We start from the raw sequence: 23,234 nt of genomic DNA, 5'->3' as shown, positions 1-23,234 counted from the left end.
CAACTTCCTGTTCCCAATGTCACGCCAGGAAGCAGAAATGTAACAGAGAACTGCCTTGTTCTCGCTGTATCCAGCGTGGTGTTCCTCAACTATGTCAATGGCCGGAAAAAGAGAAAAGCCATGCGACGCCACCGGAAAGAGCGAACACAGCAGGTACCGGATATCCCTGCTGTCAAGACGTAGATCATGGCTAATGGTGAAGTCTTATAGCAGATACCCAGGGCACAGAGCTGGGGCAGTTGTATATTGCCCGAGGAGCACCTAGCTTCTTCGGTAATTCATACTTTGGCCACCAGGTGGCAGCACGCATGATTCAGGAGTCAGCTCCCGATCTACCACCTATGAGCTTGCTGTCTAGCAAGGATTCTTTGCAATCATTTCGAAATGACTCGGGGCCCTTTTCGCAAGTTTGGGACTTACTTGGCCTCTTACCGCGGAACAAAGTGACCGTTGATCGGCTAATCGAAAAATTCCTGACCGAGATCAACTGGGCGATTGATACGGTTCACCCCGACACCTTCAGATCTCAATTTGCAGAATTCTGGGGCCGAAAATTTGGATTTGACGAAATTGCTGGAGTGGATCTTCGCTGGCTTGCTCTTCTTTTCATTATTCTCGCTTTTAGCGTGCTCTTGGACAGTCCTACGATCTCTTCGCCCGAAAAGCGGAAAGAAAGCGAAGAAGCTTCTCTTCGTTTCTACTGGGCTGCCAGGAGAGCGATTGTTATCTCGCCCTCTTTTCATGGCGAGAGCCTAGATCTTGTCAGAGCAGGGTTGATGGTTACACGATACCTGCTATACACTAGACAAGCTGCAGAGAGCTGGCTCACCATCAGCTTTGCCATGCGCATGGCCCAAGCACAAGGCATGCATATAGATGGAGAAAAATGGGGGTTGTCGAGAAAAGCCACTGAAACCAGAAGACGCCTTTGGAGCAACCTGTACTTGCTTGACAAGACTATTGCCCTCGCTCTCGGCAGACCATACGCGATCTCGGATCATATGTGTCTTATCAAAGCACCTGACAATGTATGGCTGGATGGATTGACCGATGAAGAGTCTTCTATCGCTACAGCTCATCCATTGAGCTATCCTACAATGAGCACAGTCGCCCTCCTCGGCAGTAGCCTAGGTAAAATTGCAGGAGAAATCCAAGACCGGTGCTTCGGTTTATATCCTGCATCGTACGATATGGTAATCGAGATGGACAACAAGCTGGTTGCATGGAAAGAGCAACTCCCATCCTACTTTGCCGTGGAAGACCCTGACCTCTCATTGGATGAGTCGCATACATTTTTACCCTGGCATCGTCTCTATTTGCACTCTGCTTTCCACTTTGCCAGAATCACTCTGCACCGACCTTATCTTTTGCGCGAGTCCATGACCAATCGCTTCAGCCTTAGTCACGAGGCATGCATCTCCTCGGCATCTTCCGATCTGAAAATCAGATTGCAGTCCTTGAGCTTTGGAACATCAGAAAATATGAGATGGACGCTAGGCACCCACAACATGTTCAACAGCGCTTTCATCCTGGGTATTATCGCCGTACGACGACCCATTGCCCCTCAAACTGAGGCAATCTTGAACGATCTTGAGGAATATTGCGAAAGGTTACGGAAGGATGTTTGGCTAAATGAGTTTGGTCTTGCGGAGGTCAAAGTGGTAGAGTTGTGTATAATACGTACCACTGGACTCGCACAAGCCACCGACCAGCCAGGTGACCAGGCCCCAATGAGTTCACCTGAAATATTGCCAGACTTTATGGCACAGGAACGCGAAAGGAACCCAATGATGCCGACGGTCATGAACATTGAGTCTATTGCAGCGGGTGCATCGCCCGGCCAGCCACCTGGTTCTTCGCCCGATATGATGTGGCCCGCAGTCTGGGAAGATCAGAACTTTGCATTCCCGCAGGCTGCTGATCTGGAAACCTGGGAGCAAATGATCTCCGAAATTGCATATCACACTTAATACATGAAATTCCTAGGGGTCATTCTCGTTGGTTGTACAAGTATCTGTTGATATATTCTCGATAGCTTTAGATTATATATCCTGCCTATTATATGATTTGATCTGAAGATTTAGTTTAAAATATGTAACATTCACAGGATATAGCGGAAGTCCGGATGGAAATCTCCACCTTGCTTTTCGTATGATCCCGAGCTGACAATGCGCTCTCTCTCCTCCGGTGATAGTTGGTCTCGCTTCTTATTGTGGTATCGGAGCAAAGCCCACATGCCAGCATTACCAATGAATGCAAGGCAGATAGCAGCAAGGGAAACCGAATGACCGACCACATATCGTCCATTTATGGGTGACTTGTAGATTTGACCAGCCTTGAGTTATGTTAGCTTGAGGTGCCACAAAACGAAGCACGTTAATATGATATTCCACTCACAATCAAACCGGCGCAATTTCCGATAGTCTGCTGGAGGCCCACTCCCATGGCACGCTTGTAATAGCCAGAATGGCTGTTGGCGTTCCAACTCACGCCGAGACCAACCACAGCGTAAATACTAATAGCAAAAGGTTAATAATTGTTCAACAGATATCGCAACGGAAGATACATACCCAGTAACACACACGTATGTCGCAAAATATAATGGACCTCGCGCATGGACATCCACTCCCAGCAGCATGGCATAGCCGACAGCTGTCACCAGACACAGCGGGACCATAAAGGCGGCTCGCATGCGCACTCGGTCAGACATATTGGCAACGACGAGGTAAAACGCGGAGGCCCAGATGTACACGGGAACAGTGAGGAGTTGGGTCTTGACCGAATCAAACCCAAAGCCTCGGATAATAGTAGGTAGGAAGGTACTAAATCCGAAGGAACAAGTGTTGACACAGATTTGGTTGAAGGAGGTGAGCCAGCTCTTGGGGTCTCTCAGTGTTTTCCACACTTCCTTCATATCGAATTCTTCAGTATCAGCGTACCGTGCTGACTGTTGCATGCGCATGCGCATCAGCTCCTTATCTTCTTCATTCAAGAAGTAGGCAGATTCGAAGTCGTTTGGAAGGAGGAAGAACGTGGCAATACCAATGATCGCGCTCATGATGCCTTCCACGATGAAAAGCCACCTCCAACCTTCAAGACCGGCGGCACCATCCAAGCGAATCAGTCCAAAGGCGAGTCTAGATTTCATATTAGCCACCATTCGGATTTGTTTGATAGAACAGGGAGAGTTGCGCATACAATCCACCAAAGCCTCCACTCAGAGCAGCAGACACGAACAAATAGGAAATTCTCTGGGCTTGTTCCTCGCGCTTGTAAAAGGTGGTCAAGAGGACAGTTAGACAGCTGCACAATAATTAGCCTCTACCCGGTATTTTTTTTATCAAGATAGCCGATAGTCTCACGGAAATAGGCCACTCTCAAAGACACCGAGAAACAGTCTGGTGGTATAAAGCCCGGCAACATTCTTAATAAATCCAGCAGCCAAGATGGATACACTGAAGCCCATGATCAATGCAGAAATGAGTCTGTTGGGACGTAATTTCTTGAGGAGCATAGAGAAGGGGATCTCAAAGAAGACGTAGGTGGCATAGAACAAAGACACGGCATCTGGGTATTGTTAGCTATAGATTCGAATATCGGACGAGACTAATCTCACTTCCTAGTTCATTTCCCACTAGACCAATATCTTCCTGTAAGAGCTAGGTCAGTAACCCGCCGTTTCACAAAACGTGGACTCGACTTTACCGGCATTCCAGCAACAGCTGCATTTCTAGTCAGGAGTTAGCGATGATAATTCTTGGTGTGTGGACAGAAACTCTTACCCCAAGTTGCTTCGATCAAGATATGCCACCAAAAAAATGAGCATCACCAAAGGACAAATGTAAAGATCAAGTTTCCATAATAGCCTTTTCTCTCGGACGGGGTCAACTACGAAGTTGCCCATCTGAACATCGTGATCCGATGATAAATCGGTTTGTTTGATATCTGTCTCCTTCATTTTGAATGAGTATGTAGATTTATCGTAACAAATGAGATCCATCCCCATGGGTTATATATCCATCGAAGTTAATTACAAGCGTTATCATCGGGGAATCCTTCGGTTTATTCGAGGATTTGGCAAATGTGTGAAGGGATTTCCCGAAGATTTTAGGTGGCCGTGACCAATTAAATTCTGTGTCACAAGAGATAAGCTGGGGGCCGGGGAAGGTTTTTCGTGCATTAGCTCGACCATAGTCTATTTGGGGGCATTTTAAGCTTAAAACCTCTAGTATATTATTTTACATTATATTACTCATTACTCTTCCTATATAATCGTTATTTTAAGTGACGATGTTTCTATGCTATTTCACATTACCTACATGTCTATCAGCTGATCAGCTCTATCTTTTTACCCGAACTGATTTTCCCCGCATTTTATTGTCTTGGCATCGGCAAATACAACCTTGTAAACCTTAGCTTATCTTTTATCTATCAATTTCCCGATGAATTTCCCGACAGGATCTTCGGAAACTGCCCATTGATAAGTAGACAAAGTACACTCGCACTTTGAAATCATTCGAAAATCTTTTATGTCACTATCTCTCAAGATGGGAATTTCAAGTATGAATGGAATGGAGCTCAATACCTCAAAACATCCAGTAAGTGCTTCACCAAGAACGTGTTGGAGTAATCTAATGTACTACAGGTTTGGAAGCGATGGGTTCGCTTCAGAGCAGATGGTAAAATATATGGTGGTGAGCCGGTGAACCCGGATATTGATGGTATGGCATACTCAGATTCACCAAAGTCAACCCCCCGTATTGACAGACTTATAGTGGGTCAGGCCTTAGAAAAGGATGTCAAAGTCTCCGTCAAAGTTGTGGCTGGTAACTCGGCATTTGATTATGATGCTTCATTCACGGGTGAAATCAAAATTATTGAGGAACTACTATCTCCAGTCTCGCAAATCGAAGCTGGGACCGTTCGATGCGTCGGCCTAAACTACAAAGAGCACGCAGCAGAGATGAAGTTGACTCTTCCAAACACACCAACGTTAGTATATCTGCTTTTGCTTCTAACAGTTGCTGATACCATGCAGTGTTTTCCTGAAGGCCAGCACATGCATTGCATCTGCATCCGAACCGATTATACTTCCCTCCAACGTGGATTACGATGAGGCAGACTATGAAGTTGAGTTGGCGATAGTCATCGGCAGACAGTGCAAGAATGTTTCGGTGAATGAAGCAACCGACTACGTTCTGGGCTATGCAGTCGCCAATGACGTGACGGCCCGCAAACATCAAGAGAAGACATCACAGTGGTCTTATGCAAAGGGAATGGTATGTCGATATAGTCAACACCCAAGATGAACTTCGATACTAACAACTATCAGGATGGATTTTGCCCACTCGGCCCATGTATCGTGTCTACAGAACAAATTCCCGATGCTTCAGTTTTGAATTTAAAGACCCGTCTCAATGGAAAGATCATGCAGAATGGATCCGCCGATGACATGATCTTCAGCATACCAGAAATTGTGTCCTATCTTTCTCAGGTACAAAATGACCCTATTCCTTTCAAGCAAACATAACTAATGCTAAGTATTAGGGCCACACATTACTGCCCGGGACCGTCATCATCACCGGAACGCCTTGTGGCATCGGTATCTCACAGAGCCCACCACAATTCCTCCAGCCTGGAGACGAGCTGCGGATAAGCATAAGCCATGGACTTGGCACTCAAATATGCCCGATTGCGAGAGACTGAGTCTTACACAATCAAGTATTTGATCCAATGGTGGTTGCAGAATAAAAATCGCCGTCCTACGTATTTTGAACTGGATGTGGTTTCTTCTGTCCTGTAAAAACAGGCTTGCGCATTTCATCGCAAGTCCCAATTAGCTAGCCCAAGGCCGACAAGAAGTATAGAGGTCCGGCCATTATACAAGCAATCAAGGATGTGTAGCTCGAATAACTAGGTTATCAAGATTCCTCCACATCCAACTCGCAACCTTTGTTGACCAGTAAGCCCATTTTTTGTAGCAGGGATGATTTTGGGTGTCGAAGGCAAATATATGATTGTGGGATAATACCTGTCGAATGGAGTGAGGTGGGGTGTGCTAGGAATCCTGGCTAGTAAAAGTATATGAGAAAGAGAAGACAGCCCGCAGGGTGGGTTGACTATGAAAAGTGGACAGGGAAGGAGCCATCTAGCAATTTGTATGGAATGGGCTGTCACCAAAGGACCTAGGCATCAGTCGTAGCCTGAGGCCACGCCTTAAGGCGAACGCAGAGAACCTTACATTTTGAATCTAATGGCTGTTTAGTGGGAAAAAAAACAGCGGAATGAACACAAATATAAAATTAACAAGCGCTGATGGTGGCATTTATGGGAGAGTCATCTACAAAATTAGAACATTTCCTGAAGGCAGGTCTCATCGAGTGGATTCAAGTTGAAGGGGCTGATGAACAGATAACATTGGCCAGGGGAAGGACTCTGGATACGACACTGAGCCTATCCCATAATCGTTTCCAAATTCAAATCCAGCATAACATCCAGCCAGAACGCTTCTAAACCAGAGTCTGCACGGTCCCAGGTCTCATGCACAACGTTATAAATGCGTTGCATTGGCAGCTTTGGTAGGATTAAGATAAGTTCAGACAACCGCATTTTAACCTTTCTTCTGGCCTGGGCAATATCAACATCCAGCGTATTCAGACTGGGAATCGTATTTTGTGCAGCGCCCAACACAGACCCAGACGAGAAAACAAGATCGCTAGAGACGCAAGCCAAAACTATGGGCTGCATAACCTTCGTTCCAGATGTTGAAGGAAGCTGCTCCAATAGGGAGACAATGTGCAGTGCCAGGGTGTGTCGTGCGTCTTCTACCGAGCGTGATGACCATTCGGTGGGAATCGGGAATAACAACAAAAAGAGTGCCGGAATAGGACGTTCGCCATCCGCAGTTTGGTTACTTCGTAGTCGTTCTTCAAGAATGTCTGGGAAAACATGATAAATTTGCAACAGTGCCGTACATCGATATGCCTCGGCCAACGTAAGAAAATGCGACGGTGGCGTGTTTGTATCACCGATATCGACAGGCCCACAATAGAATGAGAAGCCAGTAAACAAAATTCTGTCCTCGAGGTGTTCAGCTTTCTGTCTGAGCTCGAGTTCTTCAGCCATGGAGCTCAAGTCAATTAATGTAGGATCCAAAGCCCGTGGCATTCGGCGGTGGGAGGTTCTTGCCGCTCGAATCACTCTTGCAGTTCGATAGAAGAGACTCAATGAGTATCTGAGAGACCCTGTCCAGGGATGCGGTAGGATCTCCCCATCGACAAGATAGACTGAAAGATCTGTGTCGCTGTTTTCTGTAGAGCTTTCTATGTCTAGAATGGGTGACTCCTCTGCCACAAAGGCAGCTAGTAAGTTCCACCAAAGGAGACACTGTTTGAAAAGTGGATGTTGTTTTGCGAGGGCAGAATTTGCATTCTTGCACTGGCGTTCTTGTCTCAGAAGATGGTCTTGGGCCGCTCTCAGATATGGAAGCCCCAAATCGGAAGCATCGTGCCAACCAGTGGTGGATCCAATCATAAGCAGTGCCAGAAAGTACTCATCATCCTTTGTCTGAGTGGAACCTTTTTGGACACTGTTATTCAGACACGCAATTGCCTGCTGTTGTGTCTGTATTCCGATAGCTCGCATGGTTGGAAAATCGTTGGCCAACGAGGCAGCGGACATGCTCTGGATAGCAAAGTAAATCGCCGCATTTCGACTCCAGAGCCGGCTGACAATGGTTCGGAAAGGATTGAGAGGACAGTCAAAAGATGACCATTGGTTACAAACCGTATGAAAGTAGTACTGAACCAACATCACTGGCAGTTGGATGAGAAAGGAGGGGACGGATGTGTTGGCCAGTCGTTGACGCAAAATCGACAACCCATCCAACTCGCCCTCAGGCTTCGCCAAAACCGTACTATTAGACCCCAACTCGGTGTAGAACCAAGCATCTGTTGGCTCATCGAAATCCGGCAGCTGGTCAAAGAGGTTTGGGCAGGCCGTATCCCAGAGGTTCTGGGTTTCATTCTGAAGATTATCTTTTCCCTCCTGTGTTGGATTGTTCACTTCGGGGAACTCGGGAAATTCGGTCGCAACTGTGTCAGGAGACTCCTTTGGTGGTATTCGCTGATTTGGCTCTTCGCTGCCTTTATAAACATATCGCCATTGCAAGCTCTGCTTTTGGTAGCCGGGGCATGTGTGTCCTCGCCTGGTACATTCCTGACAACTTGGCTTTGCCTCATCACATCTGCGCTGAATAAGTATTAATTATTTGCATTTCAAAGAGGGCCTTCTTAGAAGGAAAAACTGTGTATCTTTCACCTCGACTTACTCGCCGCTGCTTGCACCTCTGGCAGCCCCCTCTTGATTTTGGTCGGCACCGGTTGGGATTCTGCCTTTTCTTCGGAGAAGACAATATTTCCGTGCTTTCCATTCTACCCAAAGCAAAGATATTGAAGATGTTTCGCTAAGACAGGGAAAGATATCTGAGATGGCGGGGCATCGGATGAGAAGCCGATCATCGAATTCGAAGACCGGTGCATGAACCGGGATCCGATCACCTGCCGATAAGTAACCTTGGAACGCCTCACCTCTGAGACCCTCCCGATTGGATTGAAGTTATCCAGCTCACCCCCGCATATTTCACACTAATCCAAAAAAGGAACAAAAATACGCCTGGAGGGTTCGTTTTCTTAATGCGAACTAGCGCCTTTTCCATACATGCGCGTGACCTGTGTCAAGCATTAACAAGGAAATTCTTATTGGGGAATACTTGATCTTCAGGTCATCAGCATGCCTAGGATTGGACCTGGACAGATGTACACCCCACCAGGTACATATCACTAACCTGGGTGGCAACAAGTACAAGACCTTTTAAGAACAAACATAGGTGTACGGGTATAGATATATATATATGCTGGACTAGATATTGTAGAATCTTTCATAGCTAGGCAGATTCTGACACAAAACATTGGTGAGGAGTCATTCACCATTCGAGTATCCCACTTCGCTCTTGGTGGAAACACAGAGTGTCCATGTTCTAACTCTCAGTCAATGGCAAATCGTTCCTGAATCGATTTCTCCCCGCACCATGTCTTACTATGACATCATATATGCGGAGAAGCTCCGGTCCTTCTTATCTTAGCTTTCTCCATATCATGAGGGGAAATTTGCACGGAAATCCAACGGGTGAAGCTCATCGATGTTATGATCATAGCTTATTAGTATTTCAATATTTGGCAACATCCTATTATCAATGTCATTTGCCGAGCTGCGTCAATTGGTTACTATCCCCTATATTGGCATCTAACCCAATCGATACTAATCTATGTCCATATATTTCTCACAAGTCCTAGAGCCTAGAGGGCCTGAGAGTGAGCTTCGGACTAGGACCCACATGTAAACCAGCCATATTTGGTATAGCGTAGCCGCCTTGCATTTTAGAGTTAAAGTCCTAACCCATTTAGGACTAGCCTGGATACCTAAAACAGTCAAGCTTATGCGGAGAGTATCGTCTATGTTTCAGCTCAGGCATATTGTTTGTCCAATCTCTCTACTAGTCTTATCATCACGTATGTGGTTGTCCGTTAGAATTTTCTGTCAAACGTTATCTCGGCGAGAATCCGTTTCTCCACTTGGTAGAGACCTCGGGAACATGCCTCGGGAGAGATATGGGGTAACGGCTTGAGTGAATTTTGTCCCCACTGGTCAATGTGCTCAAGATTTTATGAGGCCAATAGAGGCTTAGCCTGCGCACTGGATTCCACTCGGTGGAATAAGGGATAAAAAGCCTGAATTTCCTAATGATTGTTGCGCTCGAAACTTCCTTGATATGTGTGGTTATATGACTACTACATTGTTGTATACCTAGGATTTGACACCTTGCAGCTTAGCCGTTTGAGCCAGCATTGATCAAATATCTCTGGATCCTAGGTAGCTTTCCACTCTTTTGTTACTCGTCCCGATTTTGCCAAACATCCATCATGGCAGACGAAGTTACTGCCCACCGGCATCATTCTTCGAAGAACAAAGCTTCCGAGCCCGATTCACCTGCGGAATTTCCCGGTATCGAAGAGGGCAAGCAATATTCAGCAAACGGGGCACTGGAAGCTCTGGGATACGAACCTGAACTCGTTCGAAACCGCTCCACGCTTCAGGTAGCTTTCATGTCCTTTGTACTGGCAGCAATCCCATATGGACTGGCTACAACTTTCACCTACCCTCTTATTGGGGGAGGCCCTGTCAACATAATTTGGGGATGGCTTGCCGTCTCTTTAATTACTCTATGTGTGGCCGCCTCACTTGGCGAAATAACCTCGGTCTATCCAACTGCCGGAGGGGTCTACTACCAGACTTTTATGTTATCCCCACCGTCATATCGAAGAATCGCCTCGTGGATTTGCGGATGGTCATATGTCATTGGGAATATCACTATCACACTTGCAGTTAACCTTGGGAGCACTCTTTTCTTCATCTCATGTATCAACGTTTTCGAGTCCGCTCCAGGGATCGGAATCTTCCAAGCGGAAACATATCAAGTTTTTCTTATATTCCTCGCAGTCACACTCTTTGCTAACGCAGTATCGGCTTTTGGTAACAAATGGCTACCTTATCTTGACGTATGTCTAACAATCCTTGTGACGACACCGCCGTGCTAATACATAAACTAGACATTCGCAATATTCTGGACGCTTGCAGGATTGTTGGCTATTGTGATATGTGTTCTTGCAATTGCGAAAGAGGGCAGACATGACGCCGAATATGTTTTTACTAGTTTTGAGCCCGAGTCTGGTTGGCCAGCAGGCTGGTCCTTCTGCGTCGGACTTCTACAGGCAGCTTATAGCACTTCCTCCACTGGCATGGTGATTTGGTAGGTGACATATCTGGTTTCAACCCCAAAGGGACATCCCCTGTCTCATTCTCCGCGATGAGAATACTAACTGACCCGTCAAAGTATGTGTGAAGAAGTCCAGCATCCATCAACACAGGTCCCAAAAGCAATGGTTGGAACGGTCATTATTAACACCCTGGCCGGTTTCCTCTTCCTTATTCCATTGGTTTTTGTGCTCCCCGACACAAAAATTTTAGCCGCTCTTGAATCCGGCCAGCCAGTTCCGAGTATTATCAAGTCTGCTATTGGAAGTCCAGTTGGGTCATTCCTACTTCTCCTACCATTAATAGTGCTCTCTCTGTTTTGTGTCATAGGCTGCACCACTGCTGTCTCCCGAAGCACATGGGCGTTTGCTCGCGACGGGGGTATACCAGGCTCCATATGGTGGAGGCAGGTAAACAGAGATGGCGTACCTTTCAATGCTATGATGCTTGGCATGGTGGTTCAAATATTGCTCGGATTTATCTACTTCGGGTCAAGTACTGCATTCAATGCTTTCACTGGCGTTGGAGTCATTACCTTGACTGTCAGCTATGCCTGTCCAATTGTCGTGTCTCTTGCTGGAGGTCGACGACACATAAAGAATGGTCAATTTGACCTTGGCACACTCGGACTAGCTTGCAATATTGTGGCACTGGGTAAGTACGAACTACCTGGCACGATTCATCGCCGTCGCTAATCGCATATTCGTTTTTAGGATGGAGTATTCTTGTCATTCCATTATTTTGTATGCCTTCTTCAATCCCTGTCGCTGCAGATACGGTCAACTATGCACCAGTGGTGTTTGTTGCGTTTATACTAATTGCCTCTGGTTGGTACTGGGCTTGGGGGTACGAGAAATATGTTGGGCCACCAACATTAAACGATGAATTTCGCTGATCAGACTGGTACAAGCTTCAATATATATGTAATCTCGAATTGAATCTGTTTCTTTGCACATTTGAGGCTGACGGAGCACGGTCCCTCTCAGCGCCTTCCCGTTTCCCCCCACTCAGTGAGATTTGTACTCCCGTGGGATTTCTTTAGAACAAACTCGAAATATCCTGGCTCAGAGCACGTATCACATCTAGTGAAACCAGAATGCAGGAGCAGAAGAGTCGACACTGTGCTAGTCTGCTAATATTGCAGCGAAACGCAGTGGATGCAAGCGATTGGCGACAAACTCGGCGGGCGAACTTTCACCTTGAAGATCCAAACGATCTCTCTAATATTATTCCTGCTTGGTCTAAAATATGTATAATGTATGTGAACTGGCCCAAATTGAGAGAAACTTCCTAACTTTACAAGTGTGGCCGATTCTACCGATATTGAGAGATGTTCACAATGTCGACAAGCCTTCACTGATGCATTTTGTATGCCTCATTTTTGGTGGTCATATTTTTTCCGTCAGGGGAATGGCAACTTTGGATGTGAAAGGACGCGAGATTCCGGTGTCACCACTGGTTTCAGTAAGTACGCTAAAGATGAATGGCCAGACAACACTAACTTCTTTAGATACCTGGTCGAAATTCGCCGTGAAAAAGGTAGACCCTGATACCAAGTTCAAATGGTATCATACGAATATTTTCACACGATGGCTGCCCTCAACTAATCAAACTGTGGTCCTCGCCTTTGATCTCGACCCGGCTGTCAAAGAACGTTTCCTGAGAGCAGTGATGAAACCGAATGAAAGCTGGCTCAACGATCCATTCTGGATTTATCCATATCTAGTCGAGCAGGTTGCGCTGATGGAGGAGCCCTCTGTATGGGCTATTCGAGATCATGTCCGACTGACGGAGACGGAAGGAAAACCAGAAGGGAGACCACAGCCCGACTACAGGCGACTCCACGACATCGCTCGACATGCTATTCATGTGAACGAGACGCTCGACATTGCCTTGCAAAATGTGGAGCACGTCTTGATCCAACACGAGAGCTATACAAATTCGAACCCAGATAATGACTCTGCTGCTTCCGAAGGCATCCACTTTCGTCTGCGATCCTGGCAGTCTTTCATTGCCAACTTACGATCCCGGTCTATTTCAAATGAGAAGAGACTGCAAAATGAAATCCAATTGGCCTTTAATACTGTGGCTCAGCATGATGCCAGTGTTACCCTTGAAATTGGTCGAGCAACTCAATTGGATAGTGCCACGATGAAAACGATCGCGTTTGTTACACTTACGTTCCTCCCTCCTACTTTCATCTGCGCTATCTTCAGCATGTCATTTTTTGATTTCGGCGGGGACTCTGGCTGGACTATGTCCAACAAGTTCTGGATTTACTGGGTCTTCGCTATACCAACCACTGTTTTTACAACTCTAGTATGGACTTATTGGCCGAATGTCCGTCGCATATTGTTTTCCAACAATGAATAAATTTTGGATCCTCGTCAGATTCTAGGAATTGAAATAATAGGGAGGAGAATATTTAATGATTATCCTATCCTTAATCTAAATCATGATTACGGTAGATTTGCAATGGGATTGGAGAGGAGACATATTTCATTTCCCAATATAACGTATGTATCTAGCAGATCAAGAACGTCTGTTGTTTTGAAAATAAAACCTTCATTATTCTAGGGTGATGATCTTTCCCCAGATTTTGTGTACGGGTTGGGCAAGCACACAGCCTGGACAATTTCGCTTCGAATTTGCATGGGGTGCAAGTGGACTCGATTCATCACACCTCCTTTTGCGCCTTTGATAACTAAAGCAAACATCTAGATAGACTTGGAATAGTACAATAGGTCACCTGATAGTAGGCTTACCCGGTTAAATAGCGAGAGATCGGAATGTAAAGCAAGTTATGCACGTTAAGGTTGTGTAGTCCACGATGTTGTCCTTTTTCTCTCAGCTGATGTTCGATCAGGGCCTAAGCCCCCTGTCTCATGCATATGTGTGGATAAACCTGTTGATCAATCATTACCACAGCTCTTGCCCTATCATAATGTCAGAACTATAATTTGCGTCCCCATAATCACGACTCGCTAGCCTTTAGGAATTAGGAGCCTGCAGCGCTTCCAGCGTCAAGACATAAAGTTGACAGTCCATTTCAAAAGCACGTCAAAAGCAATTATATGCCCTTGGCTAGAGTCCACCCCTTAGTTTAGATTAAATGGTCTTACCGGTTTTGGCTCAAGTTTCCGCGGCTAGGTTCTAGTCTAGTATAAGTATCTACGCCCGGAAATATTGTGGGGATCTTGTGAATTGCAAATCGTCCTTTCAAATCAATTCAGAGTTCTAATCGAGGCAATATTCTTTTTTGGTTCAGTCTCTTGTCGAAACAAATCCACAAGCCAACCGAATATCATGCCCTTTTCGCGTACATTGTCAGTCGTCGGATGCCACGCCGAAGGTGAAGTCGGCGATGTGATTACCGGCGGAGTACTCGACGTCCCTGGCAGTACAATGTATGACAAGCTGGTTCACTTTTTGAACGAAAAAGACGACATACGTCAGCTTTTACTCAACGAGCCTCGAGGCCGGTGCTCAATGAACACAAATTTGATCCTACCCCCTTGTGATCCACGAGCCGATGCCGGGTTTTTGATCATGGAAAGCGAAGAATATGCACCTATGTCGGGATCCAACACAATCTGCACCGCCACCGTGCTACTGGAAACCGGCATGGTTCCAATGAAAGAGCCCATCACCGAATTGACCCTGGACACCGCCGCCGGTTTGGTCACCGTGAGAGCAGAATGCGAAGCGGGCAAATGCAAGAGCGTGTCATTCGATAATGTACCCGCTTTTGTATTCAAACTCGACTATCAAGTCCTGGTCCCCGGCCTTGGAGAGGTCTCCGTTGACATTGCCTGGGGAGGTATGATGTACGTGCTTGTGGATGCAGCTTCTGTGGGACTGAAAATCGAGTCTCAGTATAGCACGCAGCTAGTTGAGATTGGCGAGCGTATCAAACGCGCGGTCCAGGCCTCCTACACGCCTGTTCACCCCGAGAATCCTAGAATCAAGGGAGTCAGTATTCTGGGGTTCACGGAGCCTCTCACACAAGAGGTCGGTTGCAAAGCTGCTACCAACACTGTTGTTGTGTCACCCGGACGCTTTGATCGCAGTCCTTGTGGTACTGGCACATGTGCTCGACTTGCCGTTCTGCACGCGAGAGGTCAGCTGGCGGAGGGTGAGATGTTCAAACATCGCAGTATTATTGGTACCGAGTTTACCAGTCATATTCGTGGAATCACACAAGTCGGTGGATATCAGGCTATTCTCTCGACCGTTGCTGGGAGGGCTTGGATAACTAGTTTCAAACAGATAGTTCTTGATTCGAGTGACCCCTTCCCAGAGGGATTCAGGGTGGGTGATCAGTGGCGAATGGCACCGAGTTCATTGATTCAAGGCTAATGGAGGAATAAGAACTGTTTGTGGTTGAGCTGCTGCCTTCGAGAAGTCTTCGGCGTCCTTGCAACTATTCTACTCCCAGCTCAAGGCTACACCAAAATACAGAATAAGCATTATAATATTCAAAAATCAGAACCCAACTATTATTAACGAACTAGCGTGAGGGATTGATATATACACCATTCCGAGTGCGCATTTCGTTCTTCCGACACTGTACTTAAGAAAGGGGATCGCAAATCGACTATCACAAAGGAGCATGTGGGTTTGATAGAGACGTAGTGCTGTCGGCTTAAATCGGTCATAACAGCCGTTCTTCCACGTGCTTCTCGGACTGTTCGATCAATCAGGGAAGAGCAGTGGGAGGGTAGCTCTGGTCAGGCTTGACGACCTCTCCGCCGACAAGCTGCGAGTCAGTGTAGGCAGGCCAGATCTGCTGACTAGTCTTGTCGTTGACAACAGAAAAGGTAGTGAAGCCGTTGGTAGGATCAAACTGGCCGCTCCAGCCCGAGCTGACGGAGTATTCGCCACATGTACTAGGGCCTCCATTAGCGTGAGAGGCATCGTCGGCTTCCACGACATAGTTGCAATCGGTAATGCCTGAACCAGAGTCGATGCCAAATGTCCAGGTGCATGAGGTGTTTTCGCTGTTGCAGACGCGCTTCATCTCTCGTATGGTCCAATCAGAGCTGGCAACAGGGGCAGCAAAGATAGAGGAGGCGAAAAGGCCAGCTGCAAGAAGAAACTGAGAGATCTGCATGCTTGCGATTTGGTGGTTGTTTGGATCGTTGGAAGAAGAGATATTTGGATTGTGAAAGGATGTTTGGATGAGAGTGGTGCGGATGAGAATAAGAAGGAAAGTGCCAACAGAAGGGACGAAGGTATTTAAGTCTTTTCTCAATGTTCAGCTGTTAACCTACCAATTACCAAAGCATAGGCTATGAGATGAGGCCCCCACACTTTGAGGTTTCTCACGGTCACTCCGCCATGATCTCTCGAAATAGATTTCCTAGATGCTTATGCTATGTGCTATGTTAGTCGATGTAACAGTATAAATGGGGCAAATAGGAAACACCGCCAATATTTGCTGGACAGTTTGACTCTCGTGTGTTACACGTGGCAAAGTAAGACCTCAAGGCATTGATTTCTATACATGGTACATAACCCCAAAAACATTTATTTAGCATATCCTAGGACAAATTCACAACCTGACCAATCGGGTCTTTGGGGGAGCTCAAGTTAGGCCACCTATCTACCCACTAAGAGGGTTATCATAGGTACATGTCGAAGAAAGACGCTGAGATCGAGTTGTCTGTGACTTTGGTTATAGAGAGTATTCAGGCGCCCTAACTGCCAGGCCGTCGAAACCCAAGCGGGTCCAAGTCATGCTTGCAATCCAATACTCGGGCATTCCCAAAGGCGTAAGACAAAATATTCCACTGATGTCTACTATGTTGTAGATCTTTGGAGATACGAGGCCCGGGCTTAGGGCTACGGGCGCTGCGCCCCGCCTAAGCCAGCCTGCAGCCAACTTTCAGCTGGGCCGAGCCATTTAGGCCTGATATTTTAGGCATACATTTCCTGTGGATTCTGCCAAAGCGACTCTCCAACTTCGAGTCAAGCTTCCCTGCTCTTCTGCTCTACTCTTCTATGCTGGACTATGGAATCTCCAAAGAAACTCAAGATTGCAAGTCTGGGCAGCTCCTTTGCTGCTGGTCCTGACATTCCCCCACAAATCGAACCACAAGCTGCATTGCGATCAGGGCAGAATTACCCCCATCTTCTGGCCCAGCACTTAAACGCCGATCTCACTGATCTGTCCGTTTCTGGTGCAACGTTGCTCAACATAACAGTCGATCCACAGTCTACCCCATTCAACACCACTTTCCCGCCACAAATCTCCAGCCTCCCCGAAGATGCCGATATAATCACTGTGACTGCTGGAGGAAACGACATAAACTACATTGGCGGCATGATCGCCGATGCTTGCGATGCCGAGCTACAATCATCCGCGCCACTAGCTCCCAGTGAATTGGCAGAACGGCTAGGGGGAGTCCTCGATCAGATACACAAACGGGCCCCGGGAGCTCGAGTCTTCCTGGTCGAATATCTTGCTGTTCTGGGACCTGGCACTCAAACTGGTCGGGATATCCCGCTGACCCAGGAGAGGATTCAGCATTACCGTGGTGTTGCGGCTGTTCTACAACATGCATATTCTGTCGCCGTGGAGGGTCGAACTGATTGGTGTGAGACAGTCCCGATTCACCAACTCAGCCAGGAACATGCACTTGGCAGCAAAGAACCCTGGGTTGGAGGCTTTGCATCGGGGCCACTTCTCCATCCGAATCTTAATGGGATGAAGGCCGTAGCGGATATTCTAGTTGAGACCGTCCGCAAGAGCACATTGTCCAAAGCATTGTTGTGAATATATTCATTACAATACGCTCTGTGTAGTCTTACTGGGTGATTACGATTGTCAAGCAGGCTAGAGCAGGCTAGAGCAGGTGTGAGATATCATCATCGTCGCGATCACTCGGCGATATACTCAGACCCGTTCAAACAAGGGAGTTGAATTCACCCTGCCATGTTTGCAACATAGAATGCTGGCCTAGTATCTTGACTGACGTTAGTTATCCAACTCGGTGATTTTGATGCTGGCTTTTTGGGGCTCAAGGAATCACCACAAATCCTCCTATAAGGGTATAAAAGCAACACCAAATAAGATATATGAGGTCCAAGTCGTTAATCAACATGTTTGGGGCATTATTACGTAGGCACTATCGAGAACTACCTGCCTGTGGACGGGACCAATCAGATATGTTACACTTTGCCTGGGTGATCTGGGGTAAACCCCCAGGTGAAACGGGAACGCTTTCAAGGTTCTTTCTCGGCCTGCTAAGCCTATAGAAAATAACTGGCTCTCAAATCATTCGCCCTTTTTATCTTGAACCTGATAAAGTTCTTTATAAACAAGTAAGAAACCTTGCACGATACACTTGTAGCATCGAATTTTTGCTTGCAATCAGGCGGGGTGCAAACGATGTACTTCTCGACTGTCGGTGAGGGCTATGCATACTTGGCACTTGTTGCCCCGAACAAACAAAAACATAACCAATAGGACGAGGTTTACCTTGAACAACGGGCGATCCAGGCAAGTAACAGTAGCGCTAACAAGTCTAAGCCGTCAAGAGAGCGTTGCCCGTACTATTTTGGGCCATGTCCAAATTCAATGTTTTCAAATCACTGTTTTTTAACAAAAGTATATGCCCTGAATTATGCGGGTTATGCGGCTTGACCGTTCTGGTTAGAAGAAAGACATCATGCACAGTATCAATATACGAAGTCTCTACTGTCGTCAAGTCCTACATCAATAAAAGTCGCATGAGCTGAGTATTCTTGCAAATTAACAATGAATGTGATTCTCATCCGGAAGCTTTCGTTCCATCTTTGTCGGGCCGAACACTTCGGAATGTTATCTTCCGGCTCCACGCTTCGCGTACAGCAAAAGCGAAGACTGTATCTTCAAACACATCTAAGAGCTTTCCATTCCAAACTAGAGTATCTTGACTAGCCACTTATTGACTCGCCATCTACGGTGTTTACATCATATAGAGATATCTTGATCATCTATACCCCGCATTATCCAACCCTCCTACAAACAATACCACAACATGGGGAAACGCATTGTGGTCACAGGAGGCTCTGGCAAAGCGGGACAGCATATTATCAGATATCTCCTCCAACAAGGCCATGATATCCTAAACCTTGACTTGGTTCCTCTTCCCGCTGAGCTAGAAGAGGGAGTGCATACCATGCGTGTCGACTTGACAAACACTGGACAGGTATACAGCGCACTGGGCTCTCATTTCCACTTAACAGAGCCGTTCCGCGAGCCACTTGGGCTAGTCCCCGATGCAGTCATTCACATGGCCGGGTATTCGCGCAACATGATCGTTCCAGACGAAGAAACCTTCCGCGGCAATACCTCGGCAACGTACAACATAATCGAAGGTGCGTCACGCCTCGGCATCAAGAAGATCATCATCGCCAGCTCTATTACAGTCTATGGAGTGAGTTTTGCAGAGGGAGACGTAGATTATCCCTCCTTCCCAGTCGAGGAAAGTGTCGATGCAAACCCAATGGACACATACGCCATCTCAAAAGTGTGCGGCGAGAGCATTGCCCGTGGGTTTGCGCGCCGGTATGGAAGCGACATATATATACTGCGTATCGGTCGCATTGTTGCTCCGGAGGAGTACAAACAGTCTATGTTCCGTTCATACGTTGAAAATTCCGAAGAATGGGCGCCACATGGCTGGTCGTACATCGATGCTCGCGATCTCGGGCAGATGTGTGATCTCGCGATTCAGAAGGATGGCCTTGGGTTTCAGATCTTTAATGCCGTCAATGACGAAATTACGAATTACGAGAATACTGCTGAGTTCCTAGCGCGGGTTTGTCCCGGTGTCTCGGTTACGCGAGAGTTGGGGGCCAGAGAGGCTCCCATCAGTAACCGGAAAATTAAGGAGCTGCTTGGGTTTCGGGAAGAGCACCATTGGATGAAGTATTATGAATGAGTCTGGAGAAATTTAATCTTATTCATATTCGTAAATAGCCTCTTTCATCGTACAAAATATCTAGGCAGGGATAGAGGCTAGGGCTGTGTTATTTAAGCAGGTCACGCGCCAATTCCCGATGACATCAGCAGATCTTTGTTGCCGAATGTGGAGTTTCCAGTGTTAAACGCTTGACCAAACCAGGGTGCTATTCTCTCCCATCTTGGATACCCTCGAAGATGTCTTTGAATAAATCCTAGGCCCCAGTCCAGACTGCGAATTGAAACAAAGAACGCAACGACCTCACCGAGTACCAAATTATCCATGGGACAAAGGCGCACCTATCCGCCCATAAACGAGGTTTTCTCCGTGGCGCAATGAAGCGGGCTATGATCCTGGCAGTGAGGCTGGATTATGCCCGGTACCAAAAGTCTTGGCTGGCAAACGGGTTGCACTTTCAATATTCCCCTTTTAGCCGTGTGGCTTTTTGGGTTCAATATATTGCCTGGACCTACAACATGAGTTAAGAGACGTTGAGATAAGTTCACAATCGCATTGTAAAACATGGAGACCCCCGAATGGACAGGTAGCACAATATACGAGATCTAGAGATGAGAGAGCTCCAATGAAGTCGCGGATGGGAAGCGAATCCTTTTTTTGCTTTTTTGGATTCACCATATTTTCAACATTTCCCATTTTTGATATATTATTATTTATTGTACGGAGTATACGGAGTACGATATACTACCGTCCTATTATTTACATTTCCATTTTCTACACAGTCTGGGGTATCCTGATCGCCGGCCCCCGCATGCAATATACGGGGTGCGCCAGTGCGCCCCAGCTTCGTCTTTGCCTCTTTGTCCTTTTCTTATTTACATTTTCTCTTTGTTTCATATTTTTAGGTCTCTTAGAGTCCCCCCCAAGTCCCCAGATTTTCCTATATCTCATACCCGAATCCACACCTACTCCACACGCCATGCCGCTATTCCCCTGACAAGTCAACGCCATGAGCAATTTCAGTGCCGCCGGGGATGGCATCAGTGGTCACTATAATGGAACTTCACTGGAAATGAAGATCACCATCGCCACTCTTGCTGGTATCACTTGGTACAATGCCTTCGAGCTAATGATCCTCCTCTTCGTCACCTTCGCGGAATACCGAGGACTCTACTTTTGGAGTTTATTTATTTCCTCCGCCGCCGGTCTAATTCCCTACACGCTAGGCTTCTTACTCAAATTTTTCAACGTCACCGACAACGCTCTATGGCTCCCTGTCACCTTGCTCACAATTGGATGGTGGTGCATGGTCACCGGCCAGTCGATTGTCCTGTACTCGCGCCTACACTTGGTCCTATCAAACCACCGAGTCCTGCGTCGCGTGTTGATCATGATCATGATTAACGCAGTCATCCTCCATCTTCCCACCACCGCTCTCACCTACGGTACCAACATGGTTCACGACGAGGTCGCCCTGGAACCCTGGAAGAAAGGCTACAATATAATGGAAAAGATCCAAATGACAGGCTTCTGTCTGCAGGAATTCATCATCTCGGGGCTATACATATGGGAAACAGTACGCATGCTACGCTTAGACCCGGACCGTGCCAAGCGCAAGATTCAGTACCAGCTGCTGGTCATCAACTTCATCATCATCATCCTGGACTTGGGTCTTCTCGTCGCCGAGTACATGAACTTCTACATCATGGAAACCATGCTCAAAGGCGCGGTATACAGCATCAAGCTAAAGCTTGAATTCGCCGTCCTTGGTAAACTCATTCACTTGGTACACAATCACGTCTGGAAACCCGAATCTTTCTCTGCGCCGCGCGACCTCCCCGACTTTGTCGACGCAACCCGGGTGACTTCTGATGTGACCCATGCCGCCCCTAGTCTCGTCCATCGCAGACCTTCCCGGATGGATGCCGACGACGTTTCTATCGCCATATTTGAGCATTTACCGCCCGACCGCATACGAACCAACTCCGATCTCTCCAACTCGTGGAGTAATGAGGCCCGCGCCTATCATGTAGATCACCTCCCAATCGACTTCACCAATTCATTCTGCCATTATGCACGTCAACATACTCGTCGGGAAATGCCCGAGAAACCAGGATGAGAATAGATCCTGTCGCAGCGATATCCTCCGGAATTTTCTTTTCGTTTACGAATCACGGCTTACGATATATGATCATCATTGAGACTCCAAATATCCCACTTCATTCTCCGTGAACATCACACATCAACCAGTCTTCAAACTGATCTCTACCCCGACAACCCCAAGGAAATTCAACTTTCCACCGTCAAACCTCGGGCCTCGCGCCCAGCTCCCCGAGTCACCACAATTAAATTATTCTGGACTCACCCGGAGTTGTTGTGCTGCCGAGCCAGTAACTTCCTTAATGAATCCACAAATGTGAAACCCGCCAGGGTTCATTTACGATAATGCAATGTAGATGCATGTTCATCTTTGTTTGTATATAGAATGGTTCCCAGTAGTTATCTCCTGAGATGCGGTTCTTATTAAATACATATATGTATGTTCCAATTATCTTGATTGCACATCCCACTCTCTTCGAAATATACAGACGGCTTTGCGCTTTGTGTGATTTCTAGCAAACTGTAGTCCTAAGATTCTTGTTCATTTCCGTGTCGCTCTTCCGTCGTGTATCCACTTGACATGTAGCTTCTGTATTCCTCTAGGTATTCGTGCAAGGCATTTTAAATTAGGGTGGGCTGTCAGGCAATGTGCTAGGCTTTCTGGGTATATAACAGTTGCATGTACCTACATGTAGTTCACAGGTATATATATAGATGGTTTCAATATTTGAAACTTGCATCTACCTGAAACTCTCCCGGATGGATTTCCATGGATAGAAAGAACTTTAGCTATAAGCTTAATTACTCCAGACGGTTCCAAGGCTCAGATGGTTTCGGCTCGAGCTTAAATTGCTCCGAGATTCCAAGGTTAGATATGCTTAACTCTCCACAGATTTTGGAATAACCCCTCTCTGAATCACATGTAATTATCGGGTTTTTCTTTGCTATAAAGTAGCCCAAGAGCAGGGAGATGTGTTGCTAGCATTTCTCTTTCAACCCCTGGTACAAAAGCTGATACCCTGTAAATTGAATAATGCAAGATGTATGGACATATTTTGCGCTTCCAGTTAAATACTGTGGGCATTTCCAGTTGCAACATTATCTTCTATACACTTCGAGTATTGTAGAGAACTCGGTCGGGGGGTTGGATACAAACGAAAGCCCCTCTATGAGATCGCTCGCAAACATGGAATTACTGTCAAGTCTATGCCAACAGACCCCGATGAGTGGCTGTTGAGGCCCACGGATGGCCAGTGGGTAGTTAGTTGTTTGGAGTAGATAGTTGCTCCTCTTCCTTCCTCTACTTCTATTCCTCAGTCCACTCGATAGCGAAATATAGTCGTATTGCTCTCG

At 46.7% G+C, this 23,234-nt stretch overlaps 10 protein-coding genes across 10 annotated transcripts; 7 read left to right on the top strand and 3 right to left on the bottom strand.

Annotated features, from left to right (window-relative positions):
• Positions 1–91: 91 nt before the first annotated feature.
• Positions 92–1,970, top strand: N7517_003079 (fungal specific transcription factor domain-containing protein; the record flags this gene model as incomplete). Its single annotated transcript, XM_056720809.1, has 2 exons — positions 92–153; positions 203–1,970. The coding sequence occupies 2 exons, from the start codon at positions 92–94 to the stop codon at positions 1,968–1,970; spliced, it is 1,830 nt and encodes a 609-aa protein (XP_056584944.1).
• A 131-nt stretch (positions 1,971–2,101) lies between these two features.
• On the bottom strand, positions 2,102–3,958 carry N7517_003078 (uncharacterized protein; the record flags this gene model as incomplete). Its single annotated transcript, XM_056720808.1, has 8 exons — positions 2,102–2,335; positions 2,398–2,515; positions 2,571–3,137; positions 3,199–3,303; positions 3,363–3,567; positions 3,617–3,650; positions 3,706–3,730; positions 3,783–3,958. 8 exons carry the CDS (start codon positions 3,956–3,958, stop codon positions 2,102–2,104), a joined length of 1,464 nt encoding a protein of 487 aa, XP_056584943.1.
• Positions 3,959–4,547: 589 nt separating this feature from the next.
• N7517_003077 (fumarylacetoacetate hydrolase family protein) lies at positions 4,548–5,706 on the top strand (the record flags this gene model as incomplete). The annotated part of the gene is made up of 6 exons (XM_056720807.1): positions 4,548–4,598; positions 4,646–4,721; positions 4,776–4,992; positions 5,039–5,279; positions 5,333–5,494; positions 5,548–5,706. 6 exons carry the CDS (start codon positions 4,548–4,550, stop codon positions 5,704–5,706), a joined length of 906 nt encoding a protein of 301 aa, XP_056584942.1.
• Positions 5,707–6,453: 747 nt separating this feature from the next.
• Positions 6,454–8,431, bottom strand: N7517_003076 (uncharacterized protein; the record flags this gene model as incomplete). Its single annotated transcript, XM_056720806.1, has 2 exons — positions 6,454–8,250; positions 8,330–8,431. The coding sequence occupies 2 exons, from the start codon at positions 8,429–8,431 to the stop codon at positions 6,454–6,456; spliced, it is 1,899 nt and encodes a 632-aa protein (XP_056584941.1).
• Positions 8,432–9,980: 1,549 nt separating this feature from the next.
• On the top strand, positions 9,981–13,245 carry N7517_003075 (uncharacterized protein; the record flags this gene model as incomplete). The annotated part of the gene is made up of 6 exons (XM_056720805.1): positions 9,981–10,616; positions 10,668–10,867; positions 10,952–11,526; positions 11,586–11,718; positions 12,176–12,336; positions 12,383–13,245. The coding sequence occupies 6 exons, from the start codon at positions 9,981–9,983 to the stop codon at positions 13,243–13,245; spliced, it is 2,568 nt and encodes an 855-aa protein (XP_056584940.1).
• Positions 13,246–14,178: 933 nt separating this feature from the next.
• N7517_003074 (proline racemase family protein) lies at positions 14,179–15,231 on the top strand (the record flags this gene model as incomplete). The annotated part of the gene is made up of 1 exon (XM_056720804.1): positions 14,179–15,231. The coding sequence occupies one exon, from the start codon at positions 14,179–14,181 to the stop codon at positions 15,229–15,231; it is 1,053 nt and encodes a 350-aa protein (XP_056584939.1).
• A 340-nt stretch (positions 15,232–15,571) lies between these two features.
• N7517_003073 (uncharacterized protein) lies at positions 15,572–15,985 on the bottom strand (the record flags this gene model as incomplete). Its single annotated transcript, XM_056720803.1, has 1 exon — positions 15,572–15,985. One exon carries the CDS (start codon positions 15,983–15,985, stop codon positions 15,572–15,574), a length of 414 nt encoding a protein of 137 aa, XP_056584938.1.
• A 900-nt stretch (positions 15,986–16,885) lies between these two features.
• Positions 16,886–17,650, top strand: N7517_003072 (SGNH/GDSL hydrolase family protein; the record flags this gene model as incomplete). The annotated part of the gene is made up of 1 exon (XM_056720802.1): positions 16,886–17,650. One exon carries the CDS (start codon positions 16,886–16,888, stop codon positions 17,648–17,650), a length of 765 nt encoding a protein of 254 aa, XP_056584937.1.
• Positions 17,651–18,896: 1,246 nt separating this feature from the next.
• On the top strand, positions 18,897–19,802 carry N7517_003071 (NAD-dependent epimerase/dehydratase family protein; the record flags this gene model as incomplete). Its single annotated transcript, XM_056720801.1, has 1 exon — positions 18,897–19,802. One exon carries the CDS (start codon positions 18,897–18,899, stop codon positions 19,800–19,802), a length of 906 nt encoding a protein of 301 aa, XP_056584936.1.
• Positions 19,803–20,790: 988 nt separating this feature from the next.
• Positions 20,791–21,900, top strand: N7517_003070 (uncharacterized protein; the record flags this gene model as incomplete). Its single annotated transcript, XM_056720800.1, has 1 exon — positions 20,791–21,900. One exon carries the CDS (start codon positions 20,791–20,793, stop codon positions 21,898–21,900), a length of 1,110 nt encoding a protein of 369 aa, XP_056584935.1.
• Between the last annotated feature and the right edge of the window lie 1,334 nt (positions 21,901–23,234).

The sequence above is a fragment of the Penicillium concentricum genome, assembly GCF_028827145.1.
Source record: "Penicillium concentricum strain IBT 3081 chromosome Unknown utg000001l_segment0_segment0, whole genome shotgun sequence".
NCBI classification, from domain to species: Eukaryota; Fungi; Ascomycota; class Eurotiomycetes; order Eurotiales; family Aspergillaceae; genus Penicillium; species Penicillium concentricum.
The sequence above is the reverse complement of the archived record's forward strand: the minus strand, read 5'-3'. Positions and strand labels throughout refer to the sequence as shown.